The sequence below is a fragment of the Coffea eugenioides genome, chromosome 10 (genome assembly GCF_003713205.1).
Source record: "Coffea eugenioides isolate CCC68of chromosome 10, Ceug_1.0, whole genome shotgun sequence".
NCBI lineage: Eukaryota > Viridiplantae > Streptophyta > Magnoliopsida > Gentianales > Rubiaceae > Coffea > Coffea eugenioides.
The window spans coordinates 5,242,163-5,263,397 of NC_040044.1; the positions used below are offsets into that span (position 1 = coordinate 5,242,163).

The window sequence follows — 21,235 nt, forward strand, 5'->3', positions numbered from 1 at the left end:
TCACCCCAAAAACCCGCAGCTGTGATTTGTTTTTCCCCTCCTTCAAAATGTAGCGTTCAGTAGATTTGCTCATGCTGATCAAGCTTCTACTTTAGTGGGTTGGGAATTGGGATTTGCTGCTCTCATTATTAGTCTGTGAAAATTGTTCAAGATTCATAAAGACGAGAGAGAACAAATAGTTTTTAGCTTTTCCTCTTTGTACCTTTTTGACGAGAAAGAGCAAAGGAGAATAAAATTGGAGGGGGAAGAAAAAGAAAGGAAAGAGGAGGAGGTACAGAGGCATACAATTGGAGAAGAGAATTTTAGTATGCGAAGACTTTAATTTCATTAAGGGTACTGTGAAAGAGAAATGTAGTAATTTACTATACATAAGAAATTACGATTTGTTTGTAAGTTACAAAGTACAGAAAAAGGTGGAGCGAAGAGAAATACCTAGCATTACAGAAATCTACACCTGTAATTTAAGCCGGACAAAATTTGATTACAAGTGTTTATGTACACAAAACAACATTGCTATTTAGCTTCTGGTTGCCACCTACTGTCTGAACTTATTCTCCAGGGAAACTCTCAAGGAAAGCTTCCTGGTTTTCACAAACATACATCTTCAAGGCACTTGAAGCAATGATATACACCTGTTCTTAGGAAGAAAGATCAGCGTTAAGGGCTGATGAAGATCGATTTGGGTGCATCAGTCTTCTGGATGCGCGCATGTTCTTGAGTGTCATCTTGAGTTTCTGCCTATCACCCTCAACCTCAGCAAACTGAAGGCTCAGTTGGGAGTAACGTTCATGCATTTCTTTCAATTCAGACTCCACAGCTGCATATCTTCCTTTTACTTCCAACATTTCTTGAATCAACTCATTGATGTCTCTGAAGCTCTTTAGAACAGCTTCTTCATCACTGTGTTGCTTTAGGAAGGAACTATAATATATAGGCAAAGCAAAGCAATTAGAACAATATAATGGACCTTTCTACATCACAACAACAATAAAGGTAGGTTACTACGAAAAGGCATGAGGACCTTTAAATGTAACTCATGGTATGTGAGCCCCTAGGCTTTGTTAGGTAGTTAAGTTTACATGAAAATATGCTACCAAGACGCAGACACTCACACAGAGGGAGAGTGCTTAGCCAATGCCTTGACTGATGTATACATATGTAAATCTTCTCGGTAGCAATATATTTATATGCACATTGATTTGCAATGTCATGACGTGCATGCTCCTTTATGATTCTGATAATTCATCGACTACAGAAGCAAAATGTCTATGCATTTGTGTGTATTCTCCCTGAAAAACGTATTGAGGATTGGTTTAGTCTAAGGCACATGTTAGGGAAGTGCCCAGAGGAAATATTCACCTATCCTCTAATGTTGATTAATTTTCAGTGACCACCACACGCCTGGGTACAAGTGGTTGAAACATTACCCCTATGCTAGCTAGACAAAGAAGTTAAAACTGACCTATGTTTTTAGTAGGTAGTGACTACATTCGAATTATAAAATAGAACTTTGCCTCACAAAACGGTGTTGCTTTACATCTGAATGAGAATGACAAGCTTGGATTTGAGAAAAGATGCATACTAGTAACTACTGCAAAAAAAATAAAAAAAAGTAACTACTGCATTATGACAAATATGGGCCCCAAGAGACAGAAAAGGCTTGCAGTTCAAGTTATAGACAGTTTAGATAATAACTAGAATGTGCATTTATATACCAACCTTAGCTGATATGCACTCTGCAGCTTAGCTTAATCACATAGCTAAAAAGAGAGCCTAAAAGCAGCCACCACAACGCACATTGCCATATGAATGCATTTTCAGAGGAAAACTATTTTCTTGTTCCTTTTTCCATAATTAAGAAGAACAAACGTGCTAGTTAGAGCAAGCAAGTCTTTCAGAAACCTACCTTTGGAAATGACTCTTGGATTGATGCTTTGCCCTCAATGCTTCGGCAAGCTCCATCTCCAATGCAAGCACCCTTTCCAATGCATTACCAGTATTTGAAATTTCATTGTACAAGGGGAATATGCTTCTGAGTTCTTCATTGGCCTTTGCAAAAGAAAGATAACAGAGCAACAAATTACTAATCAAAAGAATATTTAACTGTTTTGTGAAAGCAGTCAATTCACCTTCAGAACAATATTCAAGAATAAGTAGAGAAGATAATAACCTTGTCCAAACACATAAGCTCACTCCGTAAATTTTGGCAATCTGAGTCAATATGGAGATCATTGGTAAAGAGGGAATTCTCATTTTTCATCCTTTCGAGCTGCAAGCAACAAAAAGAAGTCATGCCAGTTACTATGATAAAAATCCTGACTTGTACTCTTCCAGAATGAGTACGAGATTCATGAATTGAAATTAAAAGTCTTGCCTGTTCATGTAGGTGGTTAATGCTGGACTGCAAGCTATCGGTACAAAGATAATAGCTGTTTTGCTTTACATGGCTTTGCTGCAACTCTCTTTCAAGAAGTGCATGTCTAGGAGTTTCATGCATGACTTTATATACAGCATCATCCTGGATGACCCATACAAACTTGCTCAAAGACCAGAAAATATAATGCATGAACTTGAGGATGAAAATAGCTACTTTGGATCAGTATATGTTCTGGTTCTAGAACTACAATGATTAAGTGGGGCAAAATAATTGTACTACAATAAGTTAAAAATGGATTCACTCTACAACAACAATAACGGAGGCATACTTAAAATTTTGTGACCTAAAGATCCATCACCGGAATAAAAGACCATGCACAATTCTAAATGACAGAGAAAAGTTTCAATGTACAAATATCACTATCTAAATTCTTTGCTGTACGCTGCACATAAATGGCATCTACAAGAAAAGGTATCAAGTTAGTAACTATCAGTGTGAGCCTGAGATTGACTAATTTCACTTATAACCAACTGAATAACCATGACCATACATAATCAGCGATCATACCAAACGTGCAATTCATTGGAGTACTCATAAGAGATATGCTAGCAGCAGAATCGGTTTTTGATCAGGATTACAAGTAGTTGTCATCAGTCTAAAAACGCCCAGTTCAAAATTATGTAATTCTGAAAGGCATTTAATAAGTCCATAAATAATGCCAAGAAGAGTTAAAATTTGCAGCAAAAGATCATGAACTTGGAAAATATTCTCATAATAGTACCAAGGTTTAATCAATGAACAATAATTAGGTCATGACATATCAGAATATAGCAGTGGGAAGCAAAACAGAGGCACAAAGGAGGGGGCGGTGGAGCTGTGAGCATGAAGAATATGATGATCACACCAACAACCCACAAATGGTTCAGGATGAATCTGAAATCTCAGAACTGAATCTCAACAATATACAAAAACACCATTCAATATGTCCAAAGGAAGAAATGGAAAGTAATTTAGCAAAACCACAGAAAGGGGAAAATGAGCTGCGTAATCCTTGTCTGGACTTCTAAAGATTTTTGTGACATCATTAGTCTTCATTCACATAGCATGTATCATGAAAAACATGTGCTCAGCTGCTGAAAATCAGTTGCTGCCATGTTTTATACATAAAAGTTATTTTGGAACTCATCTGCATTAGATTTCTGCTTTCAGCATATCTTAAGCACAAAAAGGCTGACATAAGCAGTCCTTCAAACTTTAGAAAACACATTCTGGTTTTTCTAGCATTCCAAAACAAAGACATAACTTCATAGTCATAAACAGCTTTTTCAAGCTTACTTTTCTTTAGGCAGCATGTAACAAAGCTGGATGAAACGACAACGAGACCATTGGCAGACAAATGTCTATCTTTTTCTACAAAGGAAGTCGGTGCAAAAATAGTTTGAGGATATTTCAGCCAGCGATTTTGTATGACATTTGCCAACAAAAAATTATGCAGGACAATGATATCAAGGTGTTCATGCAGTATTAATTGGGCAAGTATTATGCCCTTCTACATGAAAGCAATTCTAATATTACAAGCACTGTAACTAAATCGATCAGTCAGAAATTACCTTGAGGATTTGTGCATTTAGAGCCAAATTCGAATCTTCAGTTTCACAAACTACAATTGTGTTTGCATCTTCTACCTGTTCCCCATCAATCAAATTATCAGGGTCAACAGCATTAGGAAAACAATTTCCAGTTGACTCATCAAGCAAAAGCTGCACTTTATCTACTCCTTCAGTTTCTTCCTTACAAGTAACTACAGAAAATGCGACATTCTCCGGTTTTCCTTTTGTCAACGAAAGTTCAGCAGCAACACTTGACTTCTCCTTCTCACATTCATGCATAGACATCAGAAGTTTTTCCTTTTCTTCTTTGCAACATTCAAGACTTAGTAGTGCACATTCCAACTCTGCCTTCATTCGGTCACAGGCCTTGAGTTTTTCACGGTTTTCAGAAAGTACGGACTGCAATTCAGCGTCAAGTGCCAAAAGTTTGAGTGCCAGTTCTTCATTTCTTTTGGAGTGCAAAGCTTCTGACCTTTTCCTGCTTTCAATCTCATCCACAGCATCTTGTAATTTCAGAAGCATCTCTTCTCCATGCCTTTTGGAGATAGCAAGCTGCTGCTTTAGCTCTTGGTTCTTGGTCTCATACTGCTCCTTGATGAAGGCAATGCGCAGCGATTCTTGTATAGCAACAGGTGGTCCTTGAGGTTCTCGTTTTTCATGAGAAAGAAGCAATTCAGCTTCAGCCTTATTTTTGAGCTCCTTCAAACGGATGGATAAGTTTTTGAATTCTTCAGTTTTCAAAATTTGGTGAGAAAGCTTGTTAGAAAGGTCAGTATTTGTGGAACGTAAGGTCATCAGCTTATCTTCATACTCTTCCAGCAAACTTATGCAAGCAAGCTGTTCATCTAGTTTGTGCTTGAGGACTATCATCATGATTTCCAACTGTTCCTTGGCCAACGCCAAAGAAACTGTTTCTTCTTCTGCATCTGGCAGCTTGCTCTTTAATTGGTCTACATCAAACACATGCAGATCTTCATGCTCAGACATTCTAACCTCCAAACCATCAGCATCAGCATTATCATTAATCTCCTTCAGATGGATGGATAAGTTCCTGAATTCCTCGGTCTTCAGAATCTGTTGAGACAGCTCATTTGCAAGCTCACGATTCTCATCTTTACATTGTTCCAGCAAGGTAGCACAAGAGAGCTGCTCATCTAGTTTGTGTTTCAAGAATATAATTCTGATTTCCAGTTCTTCCTTGGCTAATGTCATACTAACCATTTCTTCTTCAGCAATTTCCAGTTTCACTTTCAATTGTTCCACCTCATTCAGATGCTGATCTTTATCCTCAGACATTTTAACCTCTAGACTTGCCAGCTTTGTCTTGTATTCTTCAAGTTGAACCATGATATCTCTGTTTGCATCTGACAGAACTCTATTCTGCACTGCAGAGGCTTCAAAATCAGATCTTACTGATTCAATAGCTTTCACTAGATTTGAATTTTCTTTGGAGCAACGAGATTCATTTGCAAGAGAGCAATTCAACATTGCATCCAGATCAAAATGCTTTTTCTGAAGCTCCCTAAAACACAGATCTGAAGATCTGAGTTGCTGCTCAAGCTCCTGAATTCTGATCTTGTACATGCTGATTAGAAACACAGCCTTAACATCTGCACCAATTAAATACTCATGCATATCTGACAACTGACTTTCAAGACCAATCAAACAAGAAGTCTGAGCTTTAAGTTTTTCATCTCCCTTGGACAAAAGATGGTAAAGTCTGGATTTGTCCAACTCTAAGTCTGCAACAAGCCGCCGCAAGTTCACCAGTTCAGCTTTTTGCTGGGAAAACTCTTGCAACTTGTCTTGTTCCTTGTTCAGTTGTGCAGCAAGATCACCAACTGCAATCCCTAACTTGTCTTTCAACCCTCTTTCCATATCCAACTCGTTCTGCAGACTTTGCAAGTTTTCTTGAAGACAGTTAAACTCAGATGCCAGCTTGGAAGATTCCACAGTTTTATCCTGTAATGAAAAAATCAAGTTCTGCTTCTCTTGTATTAGCTCAGCAATTCTGGTCTTGTACAGGCTGATAAGAAACACAGCATTAACATCTGCAGCAATTACATACTCATGCATATCCAACAACTGCCTTTCAAGACCAATCAGATGAGAAGACTGAGCTTTAAGCTTTTCATCTCCCTCGGACAAAAGATGGCAAAGTCTGGATTTGTGCAACTCTACATTGGCAACAAGCTGCCGTAAGTTTGCCAGTTCAGCTTCTTGCTGGGAAAACTCTTGCAACTTGTCTTGTTCCTTATTCAGTTGAGCAGCAAGATCTCCAACTGTAATCTTTAACTTGTCTTTCAACCCTCTCTCTGTATCCAACTCGTTTTGCAGACTTTGCAAGTTTTCTTTAAGATAGTTAACTTCAGATGCAAGCTTGGCAGATTCCACAGTTTTATCCTGTAATGAGACAAACAAGTTCTGATTCTCTTGTACTAGCTCAGCAACAGTCGACTCGCTCCTTTCAAACTCTCCAGCTAAAGTATCCAAGTTTAGTATCTCTTTAACCAGACACCCATCTTTGGATATTAGATTTTGAATATCAACTTCCAAAGTGGCAAGATCAGCCAAAAGCTCTTTGTGTTGCTCTACATATTTTTCTTCGATTTGAGAGCTGCGAAGGAGCTTATTAGAAACAGTTTCAAGTTTAGATTGAAGGTTTTCAACAGCAGCACTAGATGCATCCAACTTAAACGCCGCATGTTGTATATTATCCTTGAACTTCTGCTTCATGGCCAGAAACTCTGATCTGATAGCTCTCAAAGACACAATAGCACTTGCTCTCTCATTTTCTAGATTGCTATTCTCTTCCATTAGTTGATGAATCTTGCTACAAGCATTGTGCTGTATCTCTTCCAATTGCAAGATGATATCTCTGCAACTCTTTGTGTTTGAATCAAGAGAATGAGTATCACTTAATAGAGAAAGCCCAGTAAAATGTTTGTTATAAAAAGCCAACAAAGTAGCCACTTTCCCTTGAAAAAAACTGACAGTTTCCTGGAGATTTTCCTTGAGAGATTTCAATTCAGAAAATTCAATTTTGAGAGTTCCCAACTCTTCATTGAGAAGAGACTTTTCATTCTGAAGCTTATTAGATACTAAAGCTTCCTGCTTCAATAGAATAGACAGCTCTGTTTTCTCAGCCAAACAAGCCTCATATTGGTGCTGAATACTTTTGCATTCCATCTCAATTGCTTCCCGATCTGCAACCTTCTTTAAAAGCAGTGAGTTCTCCTCAATCATGCTTCCTAACTTGGCTTCTATAATCTGATTCTGCACAGCCAAATCATTAAATCTGGCAGCGCAACTAGTCTTGTACTCATTCAGGCTGTGAACATCATCCACTGCAGCTTGCAACCTTACAATCAACAGATTCTTGGACTCATTTGAGACCCTTAACTTCTCCATTAATTCATTTATACCTGTTTTCAGTATTTTCATGCCAGAATTTGCCTCGGACACTGTTTCCCGTAGAGTTCTTGAGAATATATCCAAGTGCAAATTTTCAGAATGCATTTCCATGAGTTCTTCTTCGACCTTTTGATAGAGCTCTTCCTGAAAGCAGAGTGATCTTTTTAAATCCTCTAGAAGGACATCTCCACCCAGTTGTTTCCTCACACCCATATTTTGATTCTGACTGCGCCAGACTTTTAAAGCATCAGATTCTTCAAAATTTTGCACTACATCCAGGTATCCTGGGAAAGAAGGTTGAGAAGTTTCTGAAAAAGCTTGCTTCATGATATTCTCGTTAGTCTCAAACATGGAGAGTACCTGAGAAGAAAGCAGCTCAAGATCCTTCTGTAGTTTATCTACTGCAATAGAGTAGTTCAAGCGGGCTCTTCTAAGTGCTGCATCTGAGGTAGTAGCTCTTCTCTCAAGCTCCTTATTAAGAGCATCCCACTCACGTCTCTCCTCTGCAAACCGTAATATCTGCTCATTCATATCTTGGCGCATCAATTCCAAGTCAGCTTTAGTTGTTGAAATATCATATAAGCAAGTAGAATGCTCACTCCTGAGAGTTTGCAACTCTCCTATCATTTGCTTCTGATTTTCCTCAAGCTCTTGGATAAGAGCTTCATAGTAGCACTCCATTTCTCCCATCTTTCTTGCAAGACCTTCCTTTTCAACTTTTGCCCCATCTAACTCTCTAACAAGGTCCACAATATGTTTTCTCATAGCATCAATAGCACCAATGGATTCAGTTTCTTGAGACACAAGTGGGGGAATGTTGAAATTGCGGAGCATTATTTCAGGTTCAGAAGCTTCTACTTCAAACCCAACTCCAGATGCAAATTGTTCACTCCTGCATAAAGATGTTTCTATGATCTCCTTCGTATCATTCCTCTTTCCTAATACTGCATTAAGCAATGATATTGCTTCCCCTGTTCCATGTTTGAGATCTTGCAAGGTATCAAGCAGCGCCTCCAACTCTGAATGAAGGAATCTTGAGTCTCTTTCATGGAAACCAAGATATATCTTGCTTTGAAGTTCTCTTATCATGTCCTCCACAACTAAGATCCCCTTGGTCCAGCGCAATTGTATGTCCTGAAGCAGGTGATAGTGCTCAATATGGCCATGTCCACCAGTTACAATTTGTGGGCTCAATTTAAAACTTCTAAGCCTTTCAACGTCATTTTTATAGTTGCAACACTCCAACTTCAGAAGAGAGACCTCTCTTGCCAATTCTTCACAGGACGATATCTCAGTGGCAAGTATGTGGGAGAACTTTTGTGTTTCAATACCAATTTCATCAGCTTGGCTTTGCAAAGCTCTTACTTCCAGCTTAAACTCAAAAAAAGATGATTCAGCAAATTCCAAACTGCCTCTGAGTCTGTTATTCTCCTCATAAGCAGTTGCCAAGTCATTATCTACCGAGAAGTCTGAACCCCATCCCTGAACCGAATCACTGCTTCCAGGAGCTATCGTGATGCGACTATCAGAAGTATCCAGTTTATGTGTATGTGGGCTTTGACAATGTGTAACACCATTCATATCACCTGAAATTGTACTCTTAAGACTATCAATTTCATGTGCACTGCCAGGGTCATGCCTCTCAGCATATACGCTTTCTGACGTATTAGATGAGCCATCAAAACCAACAGTTGAGTCTCCATACTCTTCATTTCCCATTTCTTCTTCCACTGAAGAAAGCTCTCTAGCATCTGATCTGGGTCTAAACCTTGCACCATCCTACATCAATGCAATGAAATGAACAAGGAGGGTAAACTAGCAGATAATTTGAAGAGTTTTTCCATGCAAGTAGCATAAAAACTTCAATTTTTAAGAATTTAAGAGGCTGATTTGGAATTTAACAATTTATACCATAATCTTAGATATCAATTAATACAAAAGCAGTGAATGAACTTCAAATCAAACCACGAGTTCTATGATGATGAGCATGAAGAAGTAAGCATCTAGGTGTCCATAGTATAAGAATAAAATAGCTCAGATGTGCACCAGCTAAATGGCTGGTAAAAAAAGGTAAACTATGCCATGTCAATTATGATACTTGAAGCCCATAATGTGAAGGATAGCCCATAATGTGAAGGATATGACAAAGTGGTCAGCGCAACTCTCAGGCACTCTCATCATGGTTTGCATTTAGTTATAGTGTAAACCAAACAAATACATAACAATTTGTCAACAATGAAATTGAGAAAAGAAACATCAGTAATTTTTGGGACACCAGTCATGGGGAATTATAAAACTCAATTACCTTATCCATCTGTTCATTAGCAGTCACTTGCAAATGTGCTCCTTTTCCAGGACTACTCTCATCGTGCTTATCACCCGTTTGCAAGCCCCTCTCACTTAGTTCCCTCTGCTGCTCAAACTCTCTGTGGACAAGTAATTTTTCTGTTTACTTTCCAAAAGTTACACAAATATATTACAAGACAAATTAGCTTTACCTGAATCCAGTTTTAGAAGTAAGCAGCTGTACAGTAACCTGGCATTCAACATGTAGTAAAAGTAAGTATCTGGAAATTAAATTAAAAATTTGCTGATCATTCTGTAGAAAACAAAAGTACAGATTGGTAAAACATTACCAACTGCCGGAATACAATTTAAATGGCCACAACCAGATGCATTCTGGTTTGACGTTTATCTTTTTCAACATTTTTGCAAATGAAATTAATATCTAATCTTTAGTGATGAAGTAATTAAGCATTACTTGCTATCACCAGCAAGTGAGACTTCGGCATCTTTCTAATTTCCATAGAAGGATCCTGAATCCTATCACGCATTTTAATCTTCAACCAAAAATTTTCTGCTGAGCATCATGATTTTCCAAAAATCACTTGGTGACATATGTTGATCTGCGTTAAATGGATTCATAAACAAAATTTTGCATGGAGAAGCACGGAACTTTGTCCCTAAAATAATTAGGAGCCTAACATGCAGATCAGCACAGAGTGCATTCAATTGCTGCCTTTCTTTGAACTAGAATACTGAGTTCCTCAAATATGAGAAATAGTAATTTCATAACTACCATAGATACAGGTTAGAAGAGAAGGGGAAGAGAATCAGTTAGCTAAAATAGCAAATGTAGCAATCCATCCAACATCAGACTTGCCTGTTTGACCATCTGACATTAACATTCAATGAAAAGCTAAGCGTAGACACGGATATAAAACAAAGAAATGAACACGATATTTCTCCAAATTGGGATGTGGACACGGTGAATAATTGCAAATTTGTATAATAAATGTACAATAAACAATGTTGTACTGATAGCTCTAGACAGACATAAGGTTTTTAAAGAATTGTTACATTTCTTTTGTTAATAAAATAAGGATACAATCTGGGATAATACCAATTTAATCCTAACAATCAAATGTTTGACAATCAAGGAACACATATATCCGAACAGATTTTTCGAGTTCTCTATCGCCTGTTCTTATTACTTTATGCCATCTTTTGTTTAATTGCTCGTTACTTCATTCATGATCATCGCAACTTCCTCCATATATGATGGGCATCCTGAGTTTCTTGTCACTGGAAAAATAGCTGTATTTCTTGAAAATTCGAATAACCTATATCTTAATGTATTTAAAGCATCACACTTATTTTTATATACAAAAAATCAAAATGGTTTTATATCACATCTTCAAGATTTGGTTTTCATTGGTCTTTTGAATATTTCCCATGCCTGTGTTTGAATAGGACATGTCACATTCCTTACATGTAATGTTGTTCCATGATTGCATCCGTGAAGAGGCAATGCAACAACTGAAGGCTTCAATGCATCAGCATAATCAGCAAGATTGATAATAGCCTCACCAAGGATGCTAGCACGTGAAGAACCCTGCACCCGGAAAGATTGACATAGATAGTACATTAAAACATCAACAACATTACAACAACATTATATCAAGCATAGAATTTAAAGAGACTACCATGGCCACAACAAGCTTGTAAAGCTTCTCATCATATTGTTTGCTTTTTGCATCTTGTAGAAGCCTTGTAGTTTCGTATATAGGATCAGCCCACTTGCATGTTCCATTTCTGACATTTGCTTTTGTAGTCTTTGCTGTTGCCTTTCCTGAGTCTGCTGGGATGAACGATATAAATAACTTATCCCATCCGCTCTGTGGAATCTGAATATGATAAATAAAAAAATTCAGGTATCATATTTTTTAAGTTGTTATATTTATGTAGATTGGTTCGGTAACTCAAGACCTCTGTCAAAGGGCTTTAGAGGAGTTCATGTTCAAAAAAGGAACTGCAAAAGCATTTACTTTTTGTAGTCATCATAATCAGCATTATTTTATGGGTAAAGATGATGCATCAGGCAAGCAAGCAAACTGAAATGTCCCTCAAACTAGTCCAGTACAACTCGAACCAAGGTAAAAGAAATTTTGAGAAGTTTCAAGGATTTTCAGGCTATCCCAAGAACTGAAGATAATAGTTTCATTGAGGCAATGATACTAGGAAAATCTTGGCAAGAAAATTAATGTAGCATATTGCAACAAATGTTTCTTAGTCTGCTGCTACTTTCATAATGCAAACCACACTTGTATTGAATTATGACTTGAAATATAAACTCAGTGGCTAATTAATATTAAGCAACACACTTTAAAGTAGAATAGTAGTCAAAATAAAATCTTTTTTTTTTAAAAGCCAAGTTTTAGCATATTGTATCTAAGATTCTAAGCAGTAAAATACACCAGATGGGGCAAGTTGCATCACTTGCAAAGCTGTGCAATAAGAGAAGAGTTGAAGTCATACTTCCATTGCACTATTGAAATGTCAATACAACAAAATTATGCTTTTTGTATGTGCATGTTTAAGTTTACATACATCCCAAATAACAGTTTCACAAACCACATCATATGCACAGGACAAAAAATGGTAATTCAGGCATTTGTTACTCTAATCAAGCTGCGCTATTACACCTTTTTAAAGTAAAACTGCAATCCTAAAAGTACCCCATGTTGTGAAGCACAAGTTATTTAATGCAAATTGCCAGTTTTGCCCATATCCTAGATTTATTTAATGCAGAACTTCTTGTTGCATTCTTTGTCTTTTTGCCTAAACCCTATAGAAGAAATTACCAATCAAGACATGCTTAAAATCCAATGTTCTTATTATAGTTGTTTGTGGGATACTTCTTTTGAATGTCCTAGTCCTTCAACTACACATGAAAAAGAGAAATTTGATATGCTAGTGGGAATGAGCACACACCAACTTTGTCAATAATGTGATGTGGATTACAGAAATTAATTGTGTCTACAAAATCAGTCTAATACACAAAGATGAGTTCACTGCACAATCTGTCATCTAAAGTCCTAAACATGCAATGTGTTGAATAAAAAGAAAAAATATTTGGAAAAATCACAGCCAATTTAAAAGCACTGAATTGAATTTCTAAAACAGCAGCAGATAATAAGCAGCAAAGATGTACTTCAACTTTAATTTTTGAAAGAGAGCACCATACATGAGTTGCATGAAATTGAAGCCGAAAAACCACTTTCACTTTGTTCTTCTCAAGCTTCCACTTAGTGACCCTCGACATTATTTTGCCCCACTAATCTGCCATCACTTGCACATTGCCATGATCCAGACTTTGCGTTTTGTAGTGTTTTGATTCCAGAATGCAAACGCCTACACAAGATGTGATACTAATTATATACAACTGGTGAGCAGAGGAGGTTGATATTTTTGTAATGGAACCCCTGCATCACACAAAAGATAAACAACAGGTACACATAGTTCAACCTCAAATCAAACAAACTGAAACAGTAGAAGTTCAGTGATACCACATTGAGACATGATATGATCCTTATGGTCAACACAAGATGACACCATAACCATCGCAATTCACTAAAATCACAAGAAAATGAAGTCAATAAATTCAAAAGTTTAAGAAATGAACTACAGAATCAAAAGTTTTACTTCACCACTATCTTTTTTAAATTTTTTTAGCAGGGGAGGGGTGGGATTTAAGTAGTGGGCAAGGTGAAGGGGGATTGGAACCCAGGACCTCCTCAACCTACAAGAAAACTACAAGAAATGAAAGTTAATGGCAATCACATTCTCTCCTAATGGACTGATTACCAAGAAATTAAAAAGTTTATTATGGATGGTTCATCTGACTGATGATCTTAAAGTATCAACAAACAAGTCAAACTGGAGTAGTTAATAACAGCAGCAAATTCTCATTCAGCTAAACAGTAAATCAAATATCCACATAAAGCTACTTCAAGTAAGATAACATGCAAAGATCTCATAAACTTCCAATAGCATTTCACCTATAAACAAATTCAAGAAAAAACAACTTAGCTCCGAACCAGAAAGTTCCTCCGATCAGAATCGCGGCAGACAGTCAAAAAACTACCCAAGCCGCTCTGATCCAATCACGACCTTCAATTTTACCAAAAGAACACTGAGTTCAAAACAATGCAACTGAAAAACCAAATTTTATCCGCCCAAAAATTTTCAAAAATTCCTCCAGTGAAAGAAGTTTAAGGGGGAGACAGAAAATAAAAAGCATGAAGACCTTTTCCAATGCCCCAAAAGCAAGAATCAGAATTAAAATTCATAAGAAGCTGTCAAATAATAGAGCAGATTCAGCAACAAAAAAAAAAATGCTGCCTTTCAGCTTCCAAACAAGAGTCCACATTAAAAAAAAAAGATTTTTTTGAAAATAAAAAGGTGAAAATAGTAATCTCCTTCTCAGTAGTAGTGCTGTTTTTTCTTTCTTTTCTCCGTTTCTTTCCCCCTTTTCTCGGGTCACTCTTTTGTCAATTTGCTTTCACAAAACGCCAAAACTTCAAATTAGTAAATTTTGTCTATTAATGCAATTAAAAAAAAAACACACGTCACCTACTTCCAGACAGCAACTCAGATTCTTCTACCTCGCTGTCCGAAGGTATACAGAACCCATCAAAATTTTCAAGCAAAAAAACAAAAACCCATCATTTATTCAGCAACATTTTTTTTTTGCAAAAAATGAGCAGTAGCTTGATGGGGTACCTAAATTTGGATCTGGGTCTGGCTGCAAGTGGAGAAGGGGAGCTTAAAAGTGAAGACAAGTAAAATAAAAATGGAGTCTTTGCAGAGAAGACTGGAGAAAGAAGAGTTGAGGATTGCTTAGAAAAACAGGAAGGATTACGCTTAGGATTTACCAGCATTCAAATGCAAATAATGGGCTTTGTTCAGTAGCTTATGGAATGCCAGTTTTGTGCGTATGTGACAGTAGTGTGTGTTTGTGGGTGTGTCAGAGTCTTTGGTGTGTGAGTGTGTGTATGTGTGAGTGAGAGAGAGAGAATTGGGGGGAAGGGGTTGAGACATCAATTAAAGAAAGAGATATCCCGCCAAAGCTTGTAATTTTCACTAATTAATTAATATTATTATAGCTCCCAAAATTGGGGTGGCGGAGTACCTCTCAGTTTAGTTTTCTTTCAACTATGAAAGCAATTAATGATTATCTTTTGTTTTGGTTTTTTGGGATAATTTGGACACTGGTAAGCTAAGCATTCCTCACCTCCCAGCACATAAATTATCCTTAAATTTTGAGTGATTTTTTGGGGCATTTTTAGGTATCATGTACTCAAATTAAATTTATTGAAGGGGTGAAATAAGCACTTTTAAATTGTAGTAATTTTAAATCATTTAAAATATTTTAAAAACTATAGAGATATAAATTCAGGGAATGATTGCAAACAATACTCATTTAAGAAATCTAAACATTCATTGTGTGAGATTCAAGATTTATTATTTCAAAATTGATATTATCACAATAGAAATATTAGTGTCTCCACGTATCTTGATTAAATGACAATATCAACACCACACATCAAAATCTTTTGATAGCCTATAAAACTTAAATTTGTCATTTTTAGTCAAAATGTGGCATGGGAATGAATTAATACCCTGCATTTGCTAAATTTGTTTGTGGTTTATGTGGCCTGAAAAAATTATTGAAAATTGCCACTACGGATACCAAGTTGGATAGGAGGTTATTTGAAATATTTATTTAAAATAATTACTGTAATACTTTTTCTGATGTGATGTATGTGAGATAAAAAGATAGTTGAAAATTATGTGTATAATGCAAGCAAAACAAAATTTGAGATTTTTATTTGAAACTCTTGCGATACAAACAAACCCACATGTACTTTGACTCTAATGTTTGGATACTCATTATTTGGTCAAAAATTATTTATTTGTAACATATCTTTGTATCTTGTCAATCACTTTTTTATCTCACATACGTACGTCGCATCATCAAAAGTGATACAGTAATTATTTCAAATAATATTTCACGTAATCTCCTGTTCAAATTCCTGGCTATTTGTTTCCATTCTACCTTTTAATTGTTTGTTCTTTCCAAGTTGGAGATTTGCTGTGTATTTACTGAAACAGCCTTTTGGTGTTGACTGTTTGGAACTGTAGGGAACAGGAATGTGCTGCGTTGTCGATGGGGTTTGATGGGGACATGTTTGGAAGATTCTCAAAAAGAATTCCGCCTTGTTTTTGACTTATTGATCCAGGACACTTGTTGTCTAGTATTATTGTCACCTTATAAATTACTCTTAAAAATTTAACCCTTTTCTTCAACACTCTTAATTATGTTTTGATACTTGTGAAAAACGGGCTTAATTAAATATTTAAATATGTCTAAAAAAATTTTCTAACGAAAGTTGAATGAAAAAGCACATCTAGCAATCCAAAGATATTTTTAAAAAAGAACTTATCATTTAACTCATTTTAATTATTCTTGTAGATTATACATTTAACAGATCTTCTTATCATTGTTATTGATTTGTATCTTTTTGCAGATGAAGACAGGAAAAAGATCAAATGGTAACAAGTTTTTTCGTGTCCCAACTCTTTTTTTTTTTTAAGATTATTTTTCAGTTTCAAATTTAGAACTAGTGCATTTCGTATTGTGTAAAAATGAAATGTTGTATTTTGCATTTATTTATAGATAGTCTTCCTTTTGTATTTCCTAATATTTTCCGTCTTCACAAGTTTTGTTCGTCATCTAACATCTCTGAGATTGAATTTTCAGTTTTTCCCCAAAAGTACAAAAAGGTTAGGTGGTAATTAGGTACTACAATTTTTTGCTTTTAACACGGACAATTAGAGAAGTGAATTTTAATTACTTGGTGTTTACAACATCAACACAAACCATATGTGTACATCAAGTTGACTTTGAAAAAAAAAAATTTTTTTTTTGTCTCTTTGAGTCCAAATTACTGAAAACCTACATTCCATCACACAATTAACATAACCAAATATACCTAATTTTAATCAAAGATTATAATTACAAATAAAAAAGACTTACCAAACCCGAACAAAAAAAGATCTCAGTCTTTGTGAGACAAGTTGCCATCATTAATATATATAGATGCTCAGCTGGCCAGTTTAGCAAAATAAACTAAAGAATAGCATGCTAATTAATTAATGTAGTACCTAGTTCTTTAAAATTTGCAGCTGTATCAGAAATCCACCAAAATTATAATTCTGCAATGATGGGGTTCCATTATTATTAGGGGTCCCCTCGTTCCTTCCTCTCTAACCAACAAAAGAAGTGAAGTTTACAGACGAAAGAAAGGAAAAATTAACTGGAAAAAAAAAAAAAACAGTGTTATTCTAATCTAAATGCATCAGTGAAGTTGGTAATGCATTTCCAGGAGCATTTGCATTGAAAATTCAATTTTCGAATTCAAAACTTTTCTCTTCTCCTTTTTTTTTTTTGGTGGGATTGATGATGCATACATAAGATAATCAATTAATTACAGACATGTGGGATGAAAACTAACACCTTAGATTATAGACTGAACTCAGCATTCAAAACTTTAGTCAAGAATACATAATAACTAGTGACTAGTCAAAATGCTTACCCGGATTGTACTGCATTACTCTGATGGATGAATTTATGCAAGAAGTAGAGAACCAAATATTATACACTTCATCAGTTTAAGTTTCCCTCTCCTTTCTCTCCGGTGTTTTACCGTTGCCGGAGTTTTAAGTTCCATTTTCTCCGCCTTCTGTCTCTCTCTCTCTCTATATATATATGGCTTTAAGACTATTCCTGCAGCTTTGTAGTAGTTGAAGCAGATTGATTAATGTGCGGTCAGTCTTATATTTCTTGCAAGATTTATTGTCCCTTTGTCATGCCTTCCAAGTAAATCATGCTGATTACTTTTCCAGGCGGTGGACACTTCTTAAGCTAAATTAAAGAATTCGAGATACCTACTCCTAATCCATTCGAAAACAGATTGACATTGTAGTTTAAAGGGTTCATATGATTCTATTTACGAGCTCAGTTCAGTTTTCTCAAAATCCAAACTCCAAAAAGTATAGTAGACGTACATAATTACTGCTCTACAGAAAATGGTTTCTTTAAACATTTCTTAACGCATTCTCAAATTGAGTTGAGAGCACAAGGATTCAACATTAATTTATTCGAGTTCTAAAACACTGAAATCTATTCAAGAATATACACGACTGGCAATGAATCATTCATTTTCTCACTTCACATATCAGTGATTACTTGGATAGTATATATATAGGTACGGGGAATACATCAACAATGCAAGAAGTTTTTCAAGTCTTGAAGTTGCTCAAGATCTACTTGTAAGACAAGCAATTTCCCTTCCCTGGTTATACTTATATCGTGTGGACTCCATGCATGCACATGGCTGTCTTTCTGTAAGCTGGAGCAGTTACTTGGTCAAAGCTCCATTATAATTTCCACAGCCAGGCAGTGCTTTTGTCACATGATAAGGTTTCCCACCACGTGCAATACTACCGTCTTCAATCAAAACAAATTATTATCATCAGTTAAAGTGTCTCCAAGATTAGGTAATTTAATTGCATGGGGGGATCATCAGAAGGAAAAGGAGCTCAAAAATGGAAGAAATTGAGGGAGATTGTGCAATTAATGAACTTTTCATCCAGTTGTACATGGCTCATTTTATTCTATTCCAAAAGTGAGATGACTAATTATGTTCATCAATATCTATGAGACAGAGTTTTTGAATTTTTAAGTTTTTTTTTTTTCAAGTTTTCTAGGGTATGGTTGTGGTAGTTGTTCGAGTGATTTTCACTCTCGAAATTGATTCTGGCATTACTTAGAATAGTTCATTTGGATTTGTATCTGCCCTATTTCTCCAGTAGCATTATTCTTTTGGCAAGTTAACATACAAAAAGAAAAGAGTGGATTAATTCTAGGGAGATTACAGTTGTGAGTGGGGCTATGTGGTGGAATTCCATATGATGAGATTGTCTGCTACTACATGATTTCGTGAAAGTATCTCAGTCATTTCTCAATCTTCTTGTTTCAGGTTAAATAGGAGCACCATTTATTGGTCAATTCACTAATAATTACAGAACTTTTATGTAGATAAAACATGATCTGCTTTACATAACCATGAAAGTAGTTCTCTGTCAATGCAAAAAATCCATCTCGATCTCCTTGATTATTTCCAGTAATTTTTCGAAGACTTGGAAACACATAAATCTGAGTGCAGAGTCAGCAACAGCAGGTCCAGCCCAGTGATTCAGACAGTAAGCAGGCTGGATGAAGGTTTTTAAAAAATTTCAATTGCCAGGTACACAAAATCCACAGGCCCGATACTGAAAATCATCTCTATTCTGTTTGCTCATACAATTACAGGCCCGCGTCAACTTGTTCTGTGAACCCATGCATATACCATGCCAATTCTCTATGAGCTTATTAAGTTTATTTCTCTCTTATTGGAGAAGCATGTTCAGACGAAGGGATTCAAGGCTTTTGCAATCGTCCGTTTCAATTGCAATTTACACCATACACTAATTAGTTAGGTTTTGATTTAGCGATCCAAGTTAAATCCCCACGAGTTGGAGATTTTAAACTCAAATTTCACTATGTGTGGATATATGTGAATTTCATCTTTTCACTGCTGACCATTCTCCCTTTTTTTTTTTTGATAAGTTGAAGGTCTTGAATCTAGAATCTATCACTCAATCCAACCCTCCCCTCTCATCTTCTAGTAATAAGTTTATTTGTAATATCAACGAGTTAGTATAATCCTCGCTTCATAAATTAGTTTATTAATTTTATGATTCTAGAAATTATACCAACAGTGGATGCACTAACACGATCATTGTCGATAAACAACAAAACGAATAGAGAAAACTAACGTGGGTTTGTTTGGATAGCTGATTATTTTTCCAAATATATTTGCTTACATCATCATTACAATTTTCAATACACCTTTTTATATTCTCAATTACCTTTTTATCTCACATACATCACATCATACAAAATGTTACAGTAAAAATATCTCGAATAACTTACAATTCAAACAAACCTGTAATAATCAAAACAAATTTCATCCCAATAATGTCTTACGATTGGTTACATAAATCCAATGTCAAATGATATCCCAATTGAGTCATTAACCGAAACTTGCAATTGCCGAGTAGTTTCTTAATGTCACGGATTGTTTGTTTTCGGATGAATATAGCGTACTTGGACAACCCATCCACCACGATAAAAATGTGTCAGGACTACTATGTACAGTGCTGTGGAGGTTGGGTGCGATCCGTGTCATCAAGAGCCCAAGACATCAGCACGACAAGAGTAGGTGCCTACTCCCAGTCATCGCATCGTTGTCGGTGTTACGGTTAAAGCTTTGTCAGGCCAAGATACGGACGTCATCATTACATCACAAAGTCGACTAGGCTTTGTTTTGGGATAATTTCAGAAACTTCCCTGAGGTTCGTGACAATTTCACTAAACTGTCTTGAAATTTTAAAAATTATACTTACTTCCCTTAAGTTGATATTTTTGTAACAAAGCCTTAAACTTGGTCAAAATTATAAATGAAAAACCTAAAATGTCCTTAGTTTATAAAGTTTAAATTACTGATCATTCCAAACTATTGAAAAATAATTCAACACAAATGTAAAGGAAAAATGTCAAGTGTTCAATACAAATGTAAGAGAAGAGTGTCAAGTTTCTAATGCTCATTTATTGTTTGATAAGCAACAACAATAATTCTATCACTATAATACGATATTATGATACTTTTTTATAGATATATATATTCTTTTTATGTTGCTGAAGAGAGCGTCATCATAATTCTTGTAGAATTTGTGGATTTTTAAATTTGGTAGTTCTCTCTTTTTGAGTTATTGTTACTTTTGATTAAAAAAAATTGGTCACATTCAAAGTTTGTTAAGGAAAAAATATATATATATCACTAGTCCAACATTTGATAATCATAGAGGTTAAGGTCAATGTTAATAGTTCTATGGTTTTACTGCCAAATATAAAAAGGAGAAATAAGAAGAGAAAATGAAAAGATTAAATAATTATAAAATCTCTCTTTTGTATAAGCATGCCCAACAAGAAATTTTATTAAAATGTTAAAACTAGTTTTTTTATTGTCATTTTAAATGGACGAGGGAAGTAAATATAATTTTTAAAACTTCAAGGAAATTTAGTGAAATTGTTATAAATTTCAGGAGAGGTTTCTAAAATTATATCTTTTGTTTTTGGAGAGAGAGAGAGAGAGAGAGAGAGAGAGAGTGTGTGTGTGTGTGTGTGTGAAGTTTATGCAGTCGTTGCATTGCATCACTTCATTTTCTGCATCAGAGTCTTCTTTAGAACAATTCTTTATTTCTAGAAAATGGAGCACTGAATGGAAATAAAAACGAAAATTTCCTAGTCACTCGCAATAACTTCTTGGAATACAGCATTTGGAATATCAAAAAGGCCCTTTTTCACCCTTTTGGGTTTCAAACA

At 35.7% G+C, this 21,235-nt stretch overlaps 1 protein-coding gene across 1 annotated transcript; it reads right to left on the bottom strand.

The window, feature by feature from the left end:
• Positions 1 to 341: 341 nt before the first annotated feature.
• Positions 342 to 13,090, bottom strand: LOC113749615 (putative leucine-rich repeat-containing protein DDB_G0290503). Its single transcript, XM_027293415.1, has 10 exons — positions 12,929 to 13,090; positions 11,388 to 11,588; positions 11,174 to 11,296; positions 9,900 to 9,937; positions 9,707 to 9,827; positions 3,988 to 9,180; positions 2,375 to 2,518; positions 2,171 to 2,269; positions 1,907 to 2,049; positions 342 to 921 (listed from the first exon to the last, which is right to left on the bottom strand). Exons 1-10 carry the CDS (start codon positions 13,004 to 13,006, stop codon positions 639 to 641), a joined length of 6,423 nt encoding a protein of 2,140 aa, XP_027149216.1. The 5' UTR covers positions 13,007 to 13,090; the 3' UTR covers positions 342 to 638.
• Positions 13,091 to 21,235: the final 8,145 nt, after the last annotated feature.

Coding starts and splice junctions, on each gene's coding strand:
- LOC113749615 (XM_027293415.1), bottom strand. CDS start 13,006: ATGTCGAGGGTCACTAAGTGGAAGCTTGAGAAGAACAAAGTGAAAGTG. Junction 11,297..11,387: donor ACAAGCTTGTTGTGGCCATG/GTAGTCTCTTTA, acceptor TTCCGGGTGCAG/GGTTCTTCACGTGCTAGCAT. Junction 2,050..2,170: donor AGCTTATGTGTTTGGACAAG/GTTATTATCTTC, acceptor TCTTTTGCAAAG/GCCAATGAAGAACTCAGAAG.